Genomic DNA, 17640 nt, shown 5'->3' on the forward strand with positions numbered 1-17640 from the left:
GAACGCAGGTACCCACGCATGCGCCATCTTCTCCACACCATATACCACCGGAAGATCGTCATTTGACATGTGACAGAGCAGCTTCCGGTCCCCATTCAAGTTCTAATGACGTATTTAGGGGTTTATTTAGGCGTCTGGTGGGAGCTCAATTGGAGTTTTATGATTTCTTCATTAATTGAATTTAACTGCTAGGCCCAACCCAACTGTATGCTATAAATGTTCTATAAATTCGTTCTGACCTTACTCTTTAGTACGCCTACAATATTCTTAGAAAATTGCCTCCATTAATTTTATTAATGGTTCAAAAGAAAATCTTAAGTATGGCTTTCCAATATGCTCTTATTTTAAATTACTTAGTCGTAGGTACTCGTCGTCGTTAGGTAACATACTTCTAAAGAGTAAGCAATTAATATATTATAATTCGTAAAAGAAATATTGAAATGAATATTTTTATAGAGTAGTAATAAAAACACTTTACAACAGAGAAATGTTTATTTATTTATAAAATACCTAGACTTTTTATTCAGATCTTGTAATATTCAGATTCTTTCTTCTTTCCTTATTCCATCTTCCAAATACAGATACCTACTTGTAAATTTACATAGCATTTATGATAAAAAATATACGCTCAATATTTGGATTAACAAAAACAAATTGAATGAAACGCATAACAAGATGTTATAAATAAGTTTTATTGAAAATCGTAAATAAATTTACATAAATATTAATAAATTACATCACGAGTAGAAGAGTTCGTAGCAGCGCGGCTGCTTGTGTGTTTAGTATCCGGCCAATTCGGCGAAGGTGGAGTCCATCTCGTCTGCGAGGCTCTTGTATCTGTCCTTGTTGATTCCCAGCTCGTCTGTCGAGTGCAATCAAGTTAGTACTAGGTCTACGGTGTAGCGGGTTACGTGCTACGTGCTACGGTTGCTACGAATGAGCTTTTGCGTAGTAATTGCATGACTATTGATTTTTAAAGGAGTTCAAAGCTAATTTTCTGTTCTAAATACTGCAAGTAATTTAATTGTTTCTTTTTTTATGATAATTAAAATCTTATAGGTCCCATCTACTAATAAATCCCAAATACATACTAGAAATTAAATTACGTAGATCTACATCTACATCTTGAGGAATAAGGAATTCATTATTGGACTCTTCTTTGTTTGTTATAAATTGGGAAGAATTTTGTGACCGATCTTAAAATATCAGTACACATATATATTATATAGTTCGCTGTTAAAAAGAAGAAAGATTAATGTTGTTAAATTTTAAGTTATTTTTAAAGATTCTCTTAATTTTATGAATATGTCGATTTATATAACTATTTTAACCATTTATTTAAGAGTTTAAAGTACATGTACCTTAGAAGCATTGGTCCACGACGGTAGCAGCAAAGCGTAAGACATATTAATCACAACACAGAAAGCAAGGTTTATTGTATGAAGGCGATTTCTAAAGGATTGTCCGGAATTCGTTATTTCTAGGTTAAAGACAATCCTCTAAATATCGATGGGGTTAGGATTAAAGAGATGTTATTAGCGATCTAGAACATATTATGACGACTTCCCAATAAACACGTAAAATCTAGGGCAGTAGAATTTAGAGGCTAAATTTCGAATGTCTAATATGGAGACAGCTAAAGGACGGTTCTGTCTTATACTAAGTGCTAAGGGAAGTTAGTATCCTGTCAACTCGGCGAATGTGCCGTCCAGGTCAGCACATATCGCCTTGTATTTCTCCTTGTCGTTGAACAACGCGTCTGGAAAATTTTGTTATTAGACAGCTTGTGAAGAAATTAGTTCAAGTGACTGTAAAAGAAGTAAGCTTATTAGATCTTTTATTAACCTGCTATTATTGGTCGGGTTTCGAAGCAGAAGAATGTAATTTTGTAAATGTGTTCCTTAATAACTGACTGCTTCAACACCCAACACAATATTTCAGGAAGAGAGAAAATTCTTTAAGTGTGTTATTGAAATTCTCACTCACGTTAGATTCGTTTGTTTAAGAAATAGTTTTAAGTGTGATTTAAATTGGATTACTTTCGTGTATAAAGATAATAATTCTTCTTTTAAATGATTTATGATGTGTGAGTATTTTAGTGTTAGTTTGGATCATACCTTCGAGCCTGTCGACTTCCTTTTGTAGTTTCTTGACGGTCTTTTCTGCGTATTCAGCACGAGCTTCAGCTTCCTTCAGTTTTATGGTAAGGGTCTTCAGTTGCTTTTTGAATTCTTCTACACGCTGGTTGGCCTTCTCTTCTGAGACCTCCAGTGATTTAAGGGAGTTACCTACGACCTGTGGGGTAACGAACATTCATTTAAGTTTTTACTTGTGAATTTTTTTACCTAACCTAACTTTTGGATACATGTTTGTGGAAGAATAAGTTGTTAAACGTAATGACTGTATATGTATAAGCTTAACTTAAGAGTTATACAATATTTGGAACATGTACTGATAAAATTGTAATGGTAGGTATAATTGATAATGTTTATTACCTTCAATTCCTCCTCAAGTTCTGTAATCTTTGCGTCACCTGATTTGACACGGTCTTCAGCTCCTTCAAGCTCGTCTTCAACGAAGGCCAGTTTGCGGGATACCTGAGACATAATTAATATTTGTCATAAAATATTTTCTTTCTTCTTTGTGTCATCAAACCGAAACTATAACGAAATCAAATATGTCATTTCTGTCCATTTGTAATATGTATTCTAAAATATTCATTATGGAGCATTGGACTATGGACATTTACTTGTTAAAATTGGAGAACGATTGACCTTAAAAGAGTAGTTAAAGTTTTTTTTACAGAGCTCAGTTAATGATAAGACATACATCCTCGTTCATTCTTATGGCAATAAAGTTGTTAACAGCTACTATTTAAATACCCAGTTATTTAAATGCTCTACAATTTTACGAGATTTTCTTATTCATTTCATAAATTTTAATTTCAATTAGGTTGTCTTTTGTCCGTTTTAAACAGTTCTAAATAACAGTATTTATAAGTCACCTCATCGGATTTGCCGTCAGCGTCCTCAGCGAGGAGACGGGCCTCCTTCAGCTGGTTGGTGAGTTGGTCCATACGCTCCTCATCCTGCTGTGCTCTGTTCTCCAACACTTTGCACATACTGAGAATAAATATTTATTATTAAAAATATGCATAATAATTTGTAATGAATGTTAACGGTGTCACGGTTACACGAAATCTTATATATAAAAATGAATCGCAAAATGTGTTGGTAAGCGCATAACTCGAGAACGGCTGAACCGATTTCGATAATTCTTTTTTTATTATATTCCTTGAAGTACGAGGATGGTTTTTATGTAAAGAAAACGTAAATATGTACCACGGGCGAAGCCGGGGCGGACCGCTAGTACATAATATTGTCAATATTACAAACCTATAAAACTAATGTAAAATCAGAATATAGAAAATATTGTTTTAATATTCTGCGAGACTAATTTTCTGACGAGTAATTTTTAGATTTTTGATTAATTCCCTTCTTCATCAACCCTTAATAGAAGTGGCATTGAATGAATTTGCTTTTGAATGAAATTGTACTGACTGGGTAGGTACAAGGGACTACTATTACTACTACTAGGTACTATTGTCGAACTGATGAAAGCTTTCATTATTTCTAAAAAATACTAACCGGTTGTTCTCATCAGCGGACTGTTGTGCTTCCAGAAGTTTCTGCTGGGCGGTGCCGGACCTCTCCTCTGACTTCTCCAGGTCCTCCTCAATCTGCTGCACCTTCCTGTTGAGGGCCGCCACCTCCGCCTCGGTAGCGGTGAGCTGCTTCTCCTTCTCTTCCAGGTCCTTGTTGGCCTGCTCCAACTTGTTCTTGTTGAGAGCCAAGTCTTCTTCAACCTGGAGGAGCTTCTTCTGGAGTTCACGGACTTCCTCGTTGACCTGGAATGATGTGCGTTTTGATGGTAAAGATTTAATTGTTGCACGTACTAAACATTTTTATCAAGAAGAAATACTAAATACATGGTTTTACATTTTATACAAGGTTTAAACAAAGATTTATATAGTATCGTGAGTTCTATAATATTTATTATTCTTTATATTAAGGTATTTGTTGTAATTTATGTTAATGTTTGACTGCTGGTTTTCAAAAGTAGATAGATAGATAGAAAACACTTTATTGTACAATGCACACAAAAACAAAATTTACAAAAAAACGATATTTAACTTGGAAAAAACTATCAGGCCTGTATTACTAACCTTCTCGGCACGGAGGTTGGCGTCCCTGGCCTGCTGCTCGCAGGTGTCAGCCTTGTCCATGGCATTGTCCTTCTCCAGCTTCATCGCCTGCATCTTCTTCTTGATCGCGTCCATGGTGGCTGCTTTGTTTTTTTACTTTTCGGTCACAAAAAATACGCCAGTTGTACCTGAAAGTATAGTTGGATTGTTAATTTTAATTCATTTAACTTAGAGAAAATAATGTGTAGCATACTTTTCTAAACTTATTGTACAGAGAAAGGCAGCATTATTTTCTCTGACAACCTTTCTTATTACGCTTATCCTAGCTTTGTGTTGGAGGTATCGTGAAATGTTTAAACACTTATTTGATATATCGAGACTATATTTGGTAGTCAATTTATACCGTATTTTATTCTTTAGAAAATTTAAATGTAAATAGAGCGAATCCATTAGCGTCTTTTCCTACGAATTGTAGATAAGCTGTAAGTAAATCTATTTAGAGCCCGGTATCCGTAATCTCAATGCTGAGTGAAGGCCATTACAATTTTCATCTGCTCGATATTTCAATTCCAAGTATTTGCATATCCGTAGTAAAAGCTGACGAATCGTATTAGTTACAGAATCTGAGTTTCTACATTGCAAGAATAGATCGACTTTTATATCTATTTGTTCACACTTGGCGGAGTTCCAACCAGCCATATGCAGAACTGCAGATTTAATAGACTAGTTCAGTTTATCTTGTGAAAGTGAAATTATTTCAAATATTGTAAAAATTTTGTTTAATAAAAATGTATTATTATCTGTTGTGTTTTATTTTGCATTAAATCTATATTGCGTGACTACAAGCTCTACCAACAAAGAACAAAGATGTACATTATAACAATATGTAACTAATATCATTACAAGATTAACGTAATTTATTAAAACTCAATAATTACAAACATTATTTTCTTGCGCATCAACTCGACCGTCTGCATCTGCGATGAGATAATCTCCCGTAATTATATCTAGCTATACAATAGGTAGGTATCTACCTACTGAGAATAGTTGTTATAAGGCTTCCTTTAATCTCTAAAATATTAACTGTTTCCTATAATTTCCGTTTAACATTCCACTTTGAGTTGTGCGAACGTTTCATAAAACTGTTTCTAGGTTATTTTTATGTTTGTAAATGTATAATATTTTTTGACTATGTCTTGTTTAAAGTTAAGTTAAATATGTTATAAGATTTTATATTTTATAGATAAATTATCCATAATTTGTCACTTCGTAAAATATTTCGATGTTCAATTCCTATGATTTAATTTATAAGTTACACACAAACAAATAAGCAAACAAAAGCAAAATGATGAAAATGTATAATCCTTTATTATCTAAATATTTGTCATAATGTAATTATTTGTATCCGCATTCTGTATTATGTATAATTATCGTATAAGTTTAGTACTTAGAAGATAAAAAAATTAAATATAACCGTTACGTCAACAGCACACCCCGGACACTCCATACAAAATGATCGTTTTGACAGTCACACTGTAGAGACTGCAAATGTGTGTGTTAACGCTTTATGGTTGGCACATTTGTGACCAGCGTAAAAAAAAATTCGCGTTTTTCTGATGAAATACATCCGTAAACAGCACAATATCTAACCATTTTCTACGAAAAACGATAATCACAAATCCAAAATAATAAAATTACTTTAAGTCAATTTGATTAATGTTGTCAATCTTCGTTGCGTATCGTCCTTGCAGAAAAATATGGCCCATTTTATGTCTGATCGCGCGGGGGTGAGGTAAGTTTAATTTTGGCGGGAGGCGGAGAGTGTCCGTTCTGTAGCGTTTAGCTACTATTTTGTATTCTGTGTCAACAGTATAAATCCGTTAAAACGTCCAGAAACGTTCGTGTTGCGAAAATAACGCGTGTGTGACGCGGCTTTATTTTTGGCGGGCTGTCAAATATTACAGTTTGGTATCTGAAATAAATCGCTGTTTAAAACTAAACAGCTGCTACATAACAGTGCTCTTTGCACGCTTAACTAATCAGTGGAAGATTGTATAAGGTTTCAGTCTTCATTAATATTTTCACAATGTTAAAGTGCGGATTTTTTAAGTATATTTTTTGTGTCAGTTATCATAATAATGTTATAAAATACTGAAACATAATATTTCAAGCTAGACGCTACAAGTTAGTTCTCTTACAATATTTTAGCTAAGTAACATAAAATAAATAGAATGCGGGAAATTTTTACATTAAATTAATTATTCAGTATGATAAGTATTTTTCGATTAAAATAATATTTGGTGTAATATGTCAAGGATAGATACATTAATAAAAAAAATCAAAAATATAGAACGATGAACTAAACCGAAAACGATGAACTAAACGAATGTTTTTTGTAAGTTACTAATTGATTATTTTTATGTTAAGTGTAATATGACTTAATTATATGTCTTAAAATACAAATTGTGTTTTATGTTATAAATTTTGTAAAAACAATACTCTGCAGCTGTACTTAAAATAAAGTAATGTTCTCTATGACAATTTATACGAATCAATAGATTCTTTAATAAAGTTATTTTGTTCTAGTTTGGTGTTAAAATTAATTAGAAACAATTATAAAGAATGGTTACAAAAAAATATTATTATCTACTGTATGTGTCACAGTCATTTATGTTACTGAAAACTTTACTTACAAGTTATATTTATTGTGGCTCTATTAAATATTGTGATTTTTACCAGATTAACTATCTCGTAAATCAACTGTCACCTGCCACGGCCTAAATAATTATAAAAAATGGGGCACACGTTAAAAATACAATCCACGGCGAGTTTTCCCATATCGCTAAATAAATACATCGGACGGCCGCAAATAGGTCGACCGTCGCGCACTATTTTCAGCAAAGACGCCCGCGCAGTGTAATCCGAGACTTTAACACTAAATATCACATTTCAACACAAAGCTAGGATACGCCACTGCACTGCACTATCCCTTGAAGACTCCAAATAGTTGGCTCTTGGGTCCGTCGGGTTCGTGAGGTCCGTGGGTATCCAGCTCACTCACCTACGGGCGGTTCAGACGGCGGAGCGGCGCGCACTAACCCGCCCTGAAGCCGCGCCACCCGCCCAGCTATTTTCGGTGCCAAAAATTCAGGATTCCGATCCGCGAGACGGTTATCATGTATGTGTATGGCAGCTATGGGTTACGGATATCGGATTTATTGCAATGCAAACTGACGTTAACGGAAATCTGCTTTCGAACATTCTTTCGGAAATGTTACAGTAAGAGGAAACGAAAGAAAACTAAGTGTATCGGTCATACCAGCTGCAATCGGCCCTTCTAGCAGCAAGTTAAAATTCAAATAACGGGTCATGTAACGGTCAATGTTAACCAAGAATAAATCCAATTAGTGCTTGTGCACATTGGACATTGAAATCGATGAGCATATTTCCCTAATAAGTACGTAGCTGTTGTAAAGAGACACCTATAGTCCTATAACCTTGTAAATAATAATGCAGTTCACGCCCCTAAAACTTTACTTTATTTTACATTACTTTAATTTAAATATGAAGGGTTAATTTGACTTGTAGGTACCTACTCAATGAAATAGCAGCAGTAAAATGCGACTGCTTGACGCCGAACACGATATCCTATTACCAATTTACCAATGGATGCTTGCTTGGTTTGTTTTATACCTATTTAAGTTTCCCGCCCAGTGTTAAAGATATTTTAACAATGTGGCTTATAGCTTCAAAATACGTAAAAAATAAAAGAAATTTGGATATTATAGATATATTTACGTGAGAACATTACCTTTAACTCTAAGGTTTAACTTTAAACTTTTTTATTCCTGCAAATTTTTCAAGTGGTTATGTATATAATATGTATCCTACTGTTACCTATATTCAACGAATAAAACAATTTTAAAATGTTTCATTTCTTGTAAATTTTAAATTACTTTGGACGCATTGTATTCAAATACTAAAAATTAATCCTACTAGTTATTACAAATGCGGAAGTTTGTCAGAATGTATGGATGTACGTGTGAGAGCACTCACTAAAACAGCTGGTCGTATTTGTACGAAATTTTGTGCAGAGATAGATATATGGCCGCCGTTTGTTACAATGTATCCTAGATTTAAGTCTCAATTTGTAATTTTTAAGAGCAATAAAGTAATAAATAAATAAATATGCAGAAATGGATACGTTTTATCCGGGGTTGGTACCTACGCGAATTTATCGCAAACGTATATTGAAATGAAATGAAATAAATTTATTTGTCCATTTTATGTTTAATATTTCATTTCGATGGTGAATATTTTCCTAGACAACGCAGAGCAGTAAATGATTATTTATATGGTGTTTATAGTTTGTCATCCTTGTTCTCTTGCTATTGTTACGATTTATTTCTGTACGCGGCTTTCACATCGATATGGGAATGTTTGAAAGAATCTCAAATACCATTGCGTAGAGTACAGCTATATTTAGCAGCCATTGAGATCATCGTCCGTCTTTCATCTAGTTAGCACTAAATAAAGAATAGAAAACAAACATTAAATACTCCTACACAACATTTATGATACATCAGATTACAGGATCATAAAATGAGGCATGTTTTCGGTATATGCGTAATTTTTAATTGTATATTAAATGTTATCCAGTAGCTTGGTAACTATGAACAGAATAGTAGATAGGTAGGTATGTATTTGTGGGATTTTAATTCAGACATATAATTTATACTAGTGGCTAATTGCCTCTACTGGTAGTGTTCAATTTCTATCCTACTAATATTATATAAATGCGAAAGTTTGAATGGATGTATGGATGTATGGATGTTTGTTACTCTTTCACGTAAAAACTACTGAACCGATTACAATGAAATTTAGCACACATATAGAGGGTAACTTGGATTAACACATAGGATAGTTTTTATCCCGGAAATCCCACGGGAACGGGAACTATGCGGGTTTTCCTTTGCAAACGCGGGCGAAGCCGCGGGCGGAAATCGAGTTATAAATAATCTCGATGAAATTCAGCAAGGATATAGATTGTAGTGGACTGGATTAGGACGTAGAGCACTTCTTGGCAGTACCGGCGGTGGCATGAGTGCAACTTATGGTGGCTCTAAGGGGCTCCAAAGTGCATAACGCCAATATTACACCTTGTAGTTAGATTAAACTACATGCATTTTTATCATATAGATTATAGATGTTCATCTTGTTGGTGAATAGGCAAAAAGTTATGAAATTGACATCACTAACTAGTTAATAGGAATATTTTTTTTTTAAATATGTAAAATATTATTTGATGATAATGAATGCTTCGACCAAAGAGCGTCATTTGAACTTTAGTCTCTACCCTCGTGAGCTACGGCCGGGCGCTGCAGCTGGTCACAAATCCTGTAAGGGAAGACATGTTTACAAAATGTCGTTCAAAATGCAATCTTGCTTAATTATGGAAATGTAGTCATTTACTAACCAATAATTAGACATTGTGCAAAATGTATGACATCTAAGATAGGAACCTGTTTAAAACGTAATAATCTTTAGAACCTTTTTATTTTCATAGATATTTTATTATGTCGTAGTTAGGGCCCTTATAGGTGAAAATAATAATTGGTCTGAGCCAGTACCTATTCTTTATGTTATCTAGTGATATAGGTAGTTTATATAAACTGTACATCTGTATTTATTTCTAACCTCTGCCAAAATTTGCAGATATGTACTTAGATGAAAGTGTGAAAGATAATATTATCAAGAATGATTTATTACAAATCCGTAAAGAGAAAGCCATTTCAAGTGATGTGTGAACATGTAGATAGGTATAGATAAAAAAAAAAACGAGATAATTAGTTATACCTTTACAATACTTCTTAAAGTTTCAAATGTATCAAGGTAAAATATAACTGTCTGTTGTCTTTTAGTAGATAATTTTTTGCCACTTTATGAAAAACTAGATGTTCGCCCGGTTATAAAAACATCAATAAATGATGTTTTACAAATTTTTAGTTATTACCTATCGCAATCCCCAGGATATACCTACAAATGTAACAAATCAAATATCATTTACCTAAGTCGGTTCAGTAGAGTTCTTGAGTTCCGATGTAAAAATGTGTGTGTTTAAATGCGCTAATCTAAGGTCCGATTTGAAAATTCTTTCGGTGTTAGATAGCCCATTAATCAAGGAAGGCTATAGGCTATAGATATATATCATCAATTCATCACGCTAAGACCTACAGGAGCGGAGCAACGCGGGTAAAACCGCTAGTATTAAATATAAGTATATTTATAGGAAGGTCGAATACAGTTTTGGAGTTCTTCTTTTTAACTTCTTTACTCCTATCAGCTGTTATCATTTATAATATAGTAGATAGTAACTAGGTAGTAGTATTCTTACTTTTACATTTCATGCATTCAATGAATGGTATAATTATTTAATAAAATAAAGGCATAAATATGCCTCATCAAATTTGAACACATTCCACATGGGCAGGTTATACTTAATGAAAGTCACTTCTGTGACTTACTTTCAGTTTCAATGCCGGAATTAGAATCGAGGTGAACTTTTCAAGTTGAGGATTGTTCTGCATTTTGCGTTATTTTTGTGAAATCGTTTACAATCTTTCACTGGTCTTAAGAGTAACCGACAGCCTTATTTCTCTGTTTCAGGTATGAAATAGGCTAGACAAGGGCTAGACTTATTGCTCACCAATATTTTGTTTTTCAAATTAATTTCATTAATTTTTATTATTCAGATTGTAAGCATCATAGTTTTACATTTAATGTTACAACTTTTAATTGCTTCAATTTTTCTTTAAAAAAAAATTAAAATGAGGAATTAATATCTCAATTCAACATCACGTAAACTTAATTTAAAAAAATGGGATTTTCTGGCATATCTATAGATTCAGGGATATAGGGTCAACCGGGGCAAATGCAACTATGGGGCTATGGCAACTAGTTATCATAACTAATTTATTAGAGTTGTTGTAATATATCGCCACCGATGATTCAATACCTCAACGACTAATAAATCTTACAAGTAATAGATGGTGCCACTACGATGAAAACTATTTGATTGATAGGCCATTTTGTCAAACCGCTATTTTGAAGTTGGTGTGCGTAAAAACAGGTGTCGAGTTTTACAGACAAAAAAATTGTTTAGGAGTGATTTTTTGCAGGTGTTTTTGATTGGACACGATTATCACAAGCCGTTAAGCATATTTCATTTATATTTTTAATGCGTTAGTTGACTCTATTTTATGTTATTGATGCAGTTACAATTGCCTCATGAAAATTTCACTGTGGGGTTATTGCAACTGTGAGGTTAGTTACAATAGTCCCTTATATTTTTGTATGAAACTAAAAACACTAGTGATGTGACAGTGTCGATATTTTTAATTTATTATGTCCTTCTTGGTGGTCAAAATATACTTTCTTTATGATTAATTAAAGAAGAACCATCGATTATTTCTTCGATATTATACCCAGAGACGGGTTCATAAGTAAAATTCAAATTAGATAAAAAAGCGTGGTTAAAGAATATAACTAAAAACGATAGGTAGGATAGTTCCGTGATTGTTCAAGTAATTTTTAGTAAACGGTTGATTAACTAATAAACGTATTTTGTTTGGTTTACGTTTTTAACAATATTTAACACAAAGAATATTATTTTTTCTGACCAAAAACTAAAATTGACTTAGTAGGTAGGGGCACTGTAATTTTTTTTTGTTGCGATTTAAAGTGGTAAATCAAAGTACATGAGTTTTTCCTCTAAATAATGCGGCGCCATCTACGATCGCAACGTTATTTTAGCAATAGTTCCCTAATACCACAGACTAATAATAATATATTTACGTATCTAATACACAATAGTACGATACAAATCACACGCAGAATAATAAAAAAATATCGATGAATAAGTTTTTTGCATTCCCCACACTAATTCTCTAACAAATAGTTGCATTTGCCCCACAATCAGAAAAATAAGTTTTTTTCTGAAAACTAGTCCTTGCTACGCGGTAATACAGTTCAAAATCCTATGAATAACATGAAATCTCATAAATATATTCTATATTCGTTGTTTTATATGAAATAGAAGAAGAGCTATGGCAGTTAGTTGCATTTACCCCCGACTAGGGGTTAATGTAACTTTTTCTACCAATTTTAGGAAATATTCTCACTACCAGTTATTTATAAGACTACTGTATTGCTTGATTGGTTTAAAATAATCTTGAATAAATACAAAAAACAATAAATGGGTCAAATAAATGACCAAATATAAAAGGAGATAACTGCAACCGATCAAACTTGAAACTTGTTATTTTTTAGTTGCATTTGCCCCGGTTGACCCTACAAAATAATAAAACGCAAATATTGTGAAAAACGTATATATTCATAGTTAATCAAATTATTCGAAGCTTTACATTCGTCGATATTAAAAGCTACTTAATTCGAAACTAAGCAATATGAGTATTGTATAAAACACGTAAACTTGGAAAAGTCAATATTATAAAGGGGTCATTCCTGTCCTCATGTCCTCTTACATTAACCCCTTATTCGAGCCATAAAATTAATACTATCATGGAAAACGATATCTAAAACAACTGTTAAGAACTTACAAGTTACCTACAGGAATATTTTACAAGAATGCGCTTTGAATAAACCTTACGAATATTTTTTCTGTTTCATCTTTGTCATACAAATATATGTTTATTTCATATTTCTAACAAACATCCAGCAAGTATAGACCGCATCTCATTCCGTCGAGAAAAAAATAGCGCTTCTCTAGAAGGGAAAAATTCATAGCAAACTAAGTGCTTGTGAGCACGCTCAGAAGGATAAAGTCCATAATTTAGAGTAAGTATAAAGAAGTTATATTACAAAATCGGCAGTGCTACATATCTTTAACTCAAAGACAATTATTTAAAGTTTGAAGTGGAGCAGCTGCATGGAATGAGCAATAATGTTACACATAGGTATAAAAACCGCAACCGATGATTCCATTAATAATAAAAAGCAATATAAATTTATATTAAACATCCAAAATTATTCAAAAGTCATCAATTTAATTAATTTCAAATCACATTTACACACCTCAATCAATTTAATTGCTTCCCAAATCAATTTAAAAAGAAAACTACAATCACAGTGTCACATGTCATTTTATCCGCCATGTGCATAAAGCTTTAAATTTTCCCGCTCATTTTGCATCACATTCTAAAATGGCGGTCTTTATGGTTGCGTTCAGTTTAATATCCAGAAAGATCTGCGAATGTTTGATCCACTTCCTCTGCGATCGCCTTGTATTTACTTCTTTCTTCAATAACTTCATCTGTTTAGTAGTGTTAGTACTAATTGTTAGTATGGTTAGTAGCCAGTACGCTAAGTTATATTAATATTGAAACAATTAGTTTTAAATACATTAGTTGATAAGTCGCAGATTTTAATTAATTTAATTGATACATTAATATATTTCTACAATCCAGTAGAAATGTATAGTATTAAATAAATATCTTCATTAGATCAATGATTTTTAAATATAAGAATCAAACATATTGTATCAGATATCATTATTTTTTACTTCTCTTCCCAAACTGATAATCAATTGACCCAGCTTCAACTAAATGCAATGTCTATCTACTTAATATATTTATTGGCTGAATTGAAATAACTTTCTTTACAAATTAGCAAAAGAAAATAACAAGCAGAGAGCGAATAACTACACAAGCAGTTGCAATTAAGGTATGTGCATGAAAAACATAACACTTATAGTGCAAAATGCTGATTGAAAAGGGATTTCTTACAGCACATGGTCTGAAAAAGTGTAGAAATAAAACGGCGTAGGTAAATAATAAATTATTTATTTAACGTAGTTGAAAAATAAATACCACCATAAATCTATGGATAACGTTAATACTTTGTCAATTTATAAAATATAAAGTTAATCTATACATAGTTGACGCGGGCGGTGTTGTGCCCAAATGCGGTACCATCGGAACACTGGTCCGTTAGTGCACAGAGTACACGCCAGTTTATTCCTTAAGGATGAGCTCCACGAAGGCCGTGTCCAGGTCGTCACCGATGTCCTTGTACTTCTCTTTCTCGGCGACGAGCTCGTCTAAATATATTAGGAGTATGTTAATAAAAGTACAACTGAAGATACTACATAGGAAAATAATTTTCTCTACACTACTAAAGCAAATAGTCTCTATTTTTGTATTCACTTTATACAATTTTAAAAACATCTGCAAGTCAAGTTTCGAATTAGTCGAGCGAAATATACAGAAGCGCGTAGAAATATTAAAATAATGCTTACATGTCGTCGTCCGTTACGGAAGCCATGCGTGTTTCGCACATCATACTGACGTAACGTCCATGCGTATGCGAATTCGTGAATTCTGAATTCAAAGGAGTCTAGAGTGTGAGTGAAAATATTTTACTGGTATTAAATGCACATGAAAAGCGTAAAACTCGGTCGGTTTTGTAGTCAGTGGTAGCAAGGGCAGCGGTCGCAGGCGCGCCACGCGGCGGGCAGGCCGAGCTCCGCCAGCGCGCCGTCCAGCTCGTCGCCCAGCGCCGCCAGCACCTCCTTGCTCGCGACCGACTCGTCTGTGAAGACCGCCGCGGTCAGACGCTCACTCGCTCGATCGCACTCCACACGCATGCTCAGAGAGTTAACTACTATTCCATCAGCTATTTCGTTTATTTAATTTAAATATCGTAAAATACAATCTCTTAAAATAGCGATAGCGTCTATTCGGCGGGCGGGTCGGCCGGGGCAGGGTCGGCCGGGGCGGGCTCGGCCGGGGCGGGCTCGGCCGGGGCCGGCTCGGGCTCCGGGGCGGGCGCGGGGGGAGGGGTGGGCTCCTTGGGCGGCGGCGGCGGGGGGGGAGTGGGCTCCTTGGCGGGCGGCGGCGTGGGCTCCTTGGGCGGCGGCTGCGGCGCGGCCTGCTGGTGGTACTGCGGCTTGCTGAGCGCCTGCTCGCGCGCCAGCTCGCGCGCGCGCCGCAGCCGCTCCGCCTGCCCCTCCGTCATCTCCACGCCCGGGATCAGTTCCACGGCGGTGTCGTCGATGTCGTTGCCGATGTCGTTGAACCGCTCCTTCTCGTTGATCAGTTCATCTGCGACAGTGGGTGGCGGTCAGGCGGCGCCGGGCGGGTGTTAGCGACTCCATGCCGGGGGTGCCGGGGGCGACCGGGAGGGGCTCGTGGGCCATGCGGGCTCTCTACTCTCGTCACGCGTCTTCACCGTCTCGACGACCTCGGAGGGCATGCGTTAACACTGTCTGGACTCATTTCGTTACGGACACTCATTTCATGCCCCGTGCTCCTAGTTCACGTTTAAACGATGACGGCCAATGATACTCGACGACTCGTTCGCACGTTCAGTTATTATCGTATTTATTGACAAGTGAGATGAGAACAGATATCGACAAAAACCTTCATAGCTGATGGAACGATATTAAAAATTAGTGGAGACGGAAGGGGTTAGAGAAGGTGCACACATGTTAGTAAAAAAACAACACACTAAAAATAATAATATAATATATTTATAAACACTTGTGTTAGAATACTCTTAAACTCATTAATTTATTTCTCACGTACTTATTATCTATCAATTCATAAATCGATAACATTTTCAAGACGGATTACCCTCGATCGGTTGAAAAATTAATTTTAATACATTAAATTTAGTCTCATAATATGTAATAACGCCCGGACCGCGAGTGACGCGACGCTACCCGAGGGTATTGCCAGCTCTGATTCCGAAACTCCTAGAAAGATGGCCGTCGTTCATCGAATCGCTCGATGATTAACAACAAAATGGAAATATGACACAAGAAGGAAACATTCTCGAATTAATATAGAATATCAAATTCTTCATATCAAGCATTTCATATAAATATCATTTTACTTGTTACCATCACTCATTAAATAAAAAACATCTAATCTCTTTTCTAGAATTAAGTAAATAAAAAAATCATGATCGTAAAATAGTGCTCTGAGCTCTCCTCGATGTCAGTTCGTATGCACTTTAAATTACACTTACAAACGTAAATGGGGAATGTTAATACAAATCGCGTGCTAAAAATCATCATTGTGCTATAAAATTTAGACGTGTAAAAATTGGTCCACGATATGGAATGTCTTTAACTTATAAATACAAGCGTTTAATCGCATACAACACTAATATCCTTACGGCCTTTATACGGAGCGAATGACTAAGACAAATGAGGATACCTATCGGCGAACGATAATTAGAATAATTAGCTGTGTACGAAAATTGCACATGGCAGTGGTGTCGTAGCGAACACTCGATCATAGTAAAATTAAAAGCGGCTGGCAATTACACTACATTTTAACAGCTAGTCACCCGCCCGCCTCACTCTGTCACGTATATAAAATCGCTACACGCTAAGAATACGAAAATCGAAAGAGACAATAAATAAGAGAATTAAATAATGTACACGTTGTTTCTCGCCCATTCCTACAAATTGACAGCCTCGGTTTGACAGGTGACATTTGTTTGACGTTGGCGTTTAGTTCGAGGCGGCTAGGGAAGGGGCGAGAAAAGTATCGACATCGATAAACAGTGAGTCGGGCGGGCGAGGGCGAGGTGTTCACATGTTCTGGATATCGTGGAGCGTGGCCTCCATTTCCTCTTGCAGGAGTTTGCTCTTTTCGCGCTCGGCCACCAGATCGTCTGCAAGTTCCGATGTGGCCACGGTGAGTCACACAACACATACATTAGCGTTAGCGAAATATACGCAACTCGTTAAAACCAATATAATTTAAAAGAAAAAATAATCTACGCAACACAATTAAATAAAAAAAGATAAACGTATACGTTTATAATCTAGAAATGTTCCGAGTTGCATATACTTCACATAAACTAAACAGGCAAAAAAACAACAAAAAATAATCATGCGTAAAAAATAAAGGGACACTACATCGAAAATCCGAGCAGTCTATTAGGACAACATTTAAACTCCATGCCTACGCAATAAAAATATGATTACGAAAAAGCTATTGTATAAAAATATTAAGAAAAATCAAGCACTTCAAGTAATGAGTAATTTAATTTCAATAGCGTTTTCGGAATTGATTTTCATGAAATAAAAAAAATGTTACTAAGAAAATTAATTGAATTAAAAATTAAGCTTAACGTAGCGTAATGATAGAAGAAAAAAGCTTTAAAATCAAATAGTACAGCGCCAACAATTTTAACGGCTCAAAATGTCTGATGTTGTTTAAGTGCGTAAAAGCTTTGGTTATTCGTCAAACGTTATTGTTAACAACTTGACTTCAGAGATAATTAAAATCACTTAACCAACTGCTGTACTGGATTGTTTAAATATATCTGTGGACTCTTAAACTCAATCATTATTATTTTGTTTATTTTAACTTTTAAAAGATTTTTTTACTTTTTTTTGAAAA

General features: G+C 34.8%; 2 protein-coding genes across 23 annotated transcripts in view; both read right to left on the reverse strand.

Annotated features, from left to right (window-relative positions):
• Positions 1-672: 672 nt before the first annotated feature.
• Tm2 (tropomyosin 2) lies at positions 673-7372 on the reverse strand. 3 transcript variants are annotated; one of them, XM_090112955.1, is made up of 7 exons: positions 7266-7371; positions 4226-4392; positions 3648-3907; positions 3005-3122; positions 2496-2597; positions 2118-2295; positions 673-862 (listed from the first exon to the last, which is right to left on the reverse strand). In XM_090112955.1, the coding sequence occupies exons 2-7, from the start codon at positions 4337-4339 to the stop codon at positions 780-782; spliced, it is 855 nt and encodes a 284-aa protein (XP_089969081.1). In that variant the 5' UTR covers positions 4340-4392; positions 7266-7371; the 3' UTR covers positions 673-779. The 3 variants fall into 3 exon arrangements, with proteins under 3 accessions (XP_089969081.1, XP_089969082.1, XP_089969083.1); XM_090112956.1 differs by lacking the exon at positions 7266-7371 and adding an exon at positions 6898-6920; XM_090112957.1 differs by lacking the exon at positions 673-862 and adding an exon at positions 1368-1759 and having other exon boundaries at positions 7266-7372.
• Positions 7373-12577: 5205 nt separating this feature from the next.
• Positions 12578-17640, reverse strand: part of LOC149900068 (tropomyosin-2) — a 28594-nt gene continuing 23531 nt past the window's right edge. For 11 of the 20 annotated variants that reach the window (XM_090112908.1, XM_090112907.1, XM_090112905.1 and 8 more), the window contains one exon: positions 14049-14321. In XM_090112908.1, the coding sequence (XP_089969034.1) occupies positions 14236-14321 (86 nt within the window). In that variant the 3' untranslated portion in view covers positions 14049-14235. Of the gene's footprint in view, positions 13536-14048; positions 14322-14941; positions 15325-15730; positions 16907-17640 lie in introns of those variants that run through there. The other 9 variants (XM_090112909.1, XM_090112903.1, XM_090112902.1 and 6 more) reach the window with 3 other exon arrangements.

Source organism: Colias eurytheme, chromosome 19 (assembly GCF_061535395.1).
Source record: "Colias eurytheme isolate Ceu_HAF_F1 chromosome 19, ilColEury1 Martin Lab GWU primary, whole genome shotgun sequence".
NCBI classification, from domain to species: Eukaryota; Metazoa; Arthropoda; class Insecta; order Lepidoptera; family Pieridae; genus Colias; species Colias eurytheme.

Bases quoted from the DNA above. Each gene is read 5' to 3' on its own strand.
- Tm2 (XM_090112955.1), bottom strand. From the start codon at position 4,339: ATGGACGCGATCAAGAAGAAGATGCAGGCGATGAAGCTGGAGAAGGAC. The intron at 3,908-4,225 runs GTTAGTAATACA...ACATCATTCCAG, and splicing joins CCAACCTCCGTGCCGAGAAG to GTCAACGAGGAAGTCCGTGA. The intron at 2,598-3,004 runs GTGACTTATAAA...ATTATGTCTCAG, and splicing joins CTGACGGCAAATCCGATGAG to GTATCCCGCAAACTGGCCTT.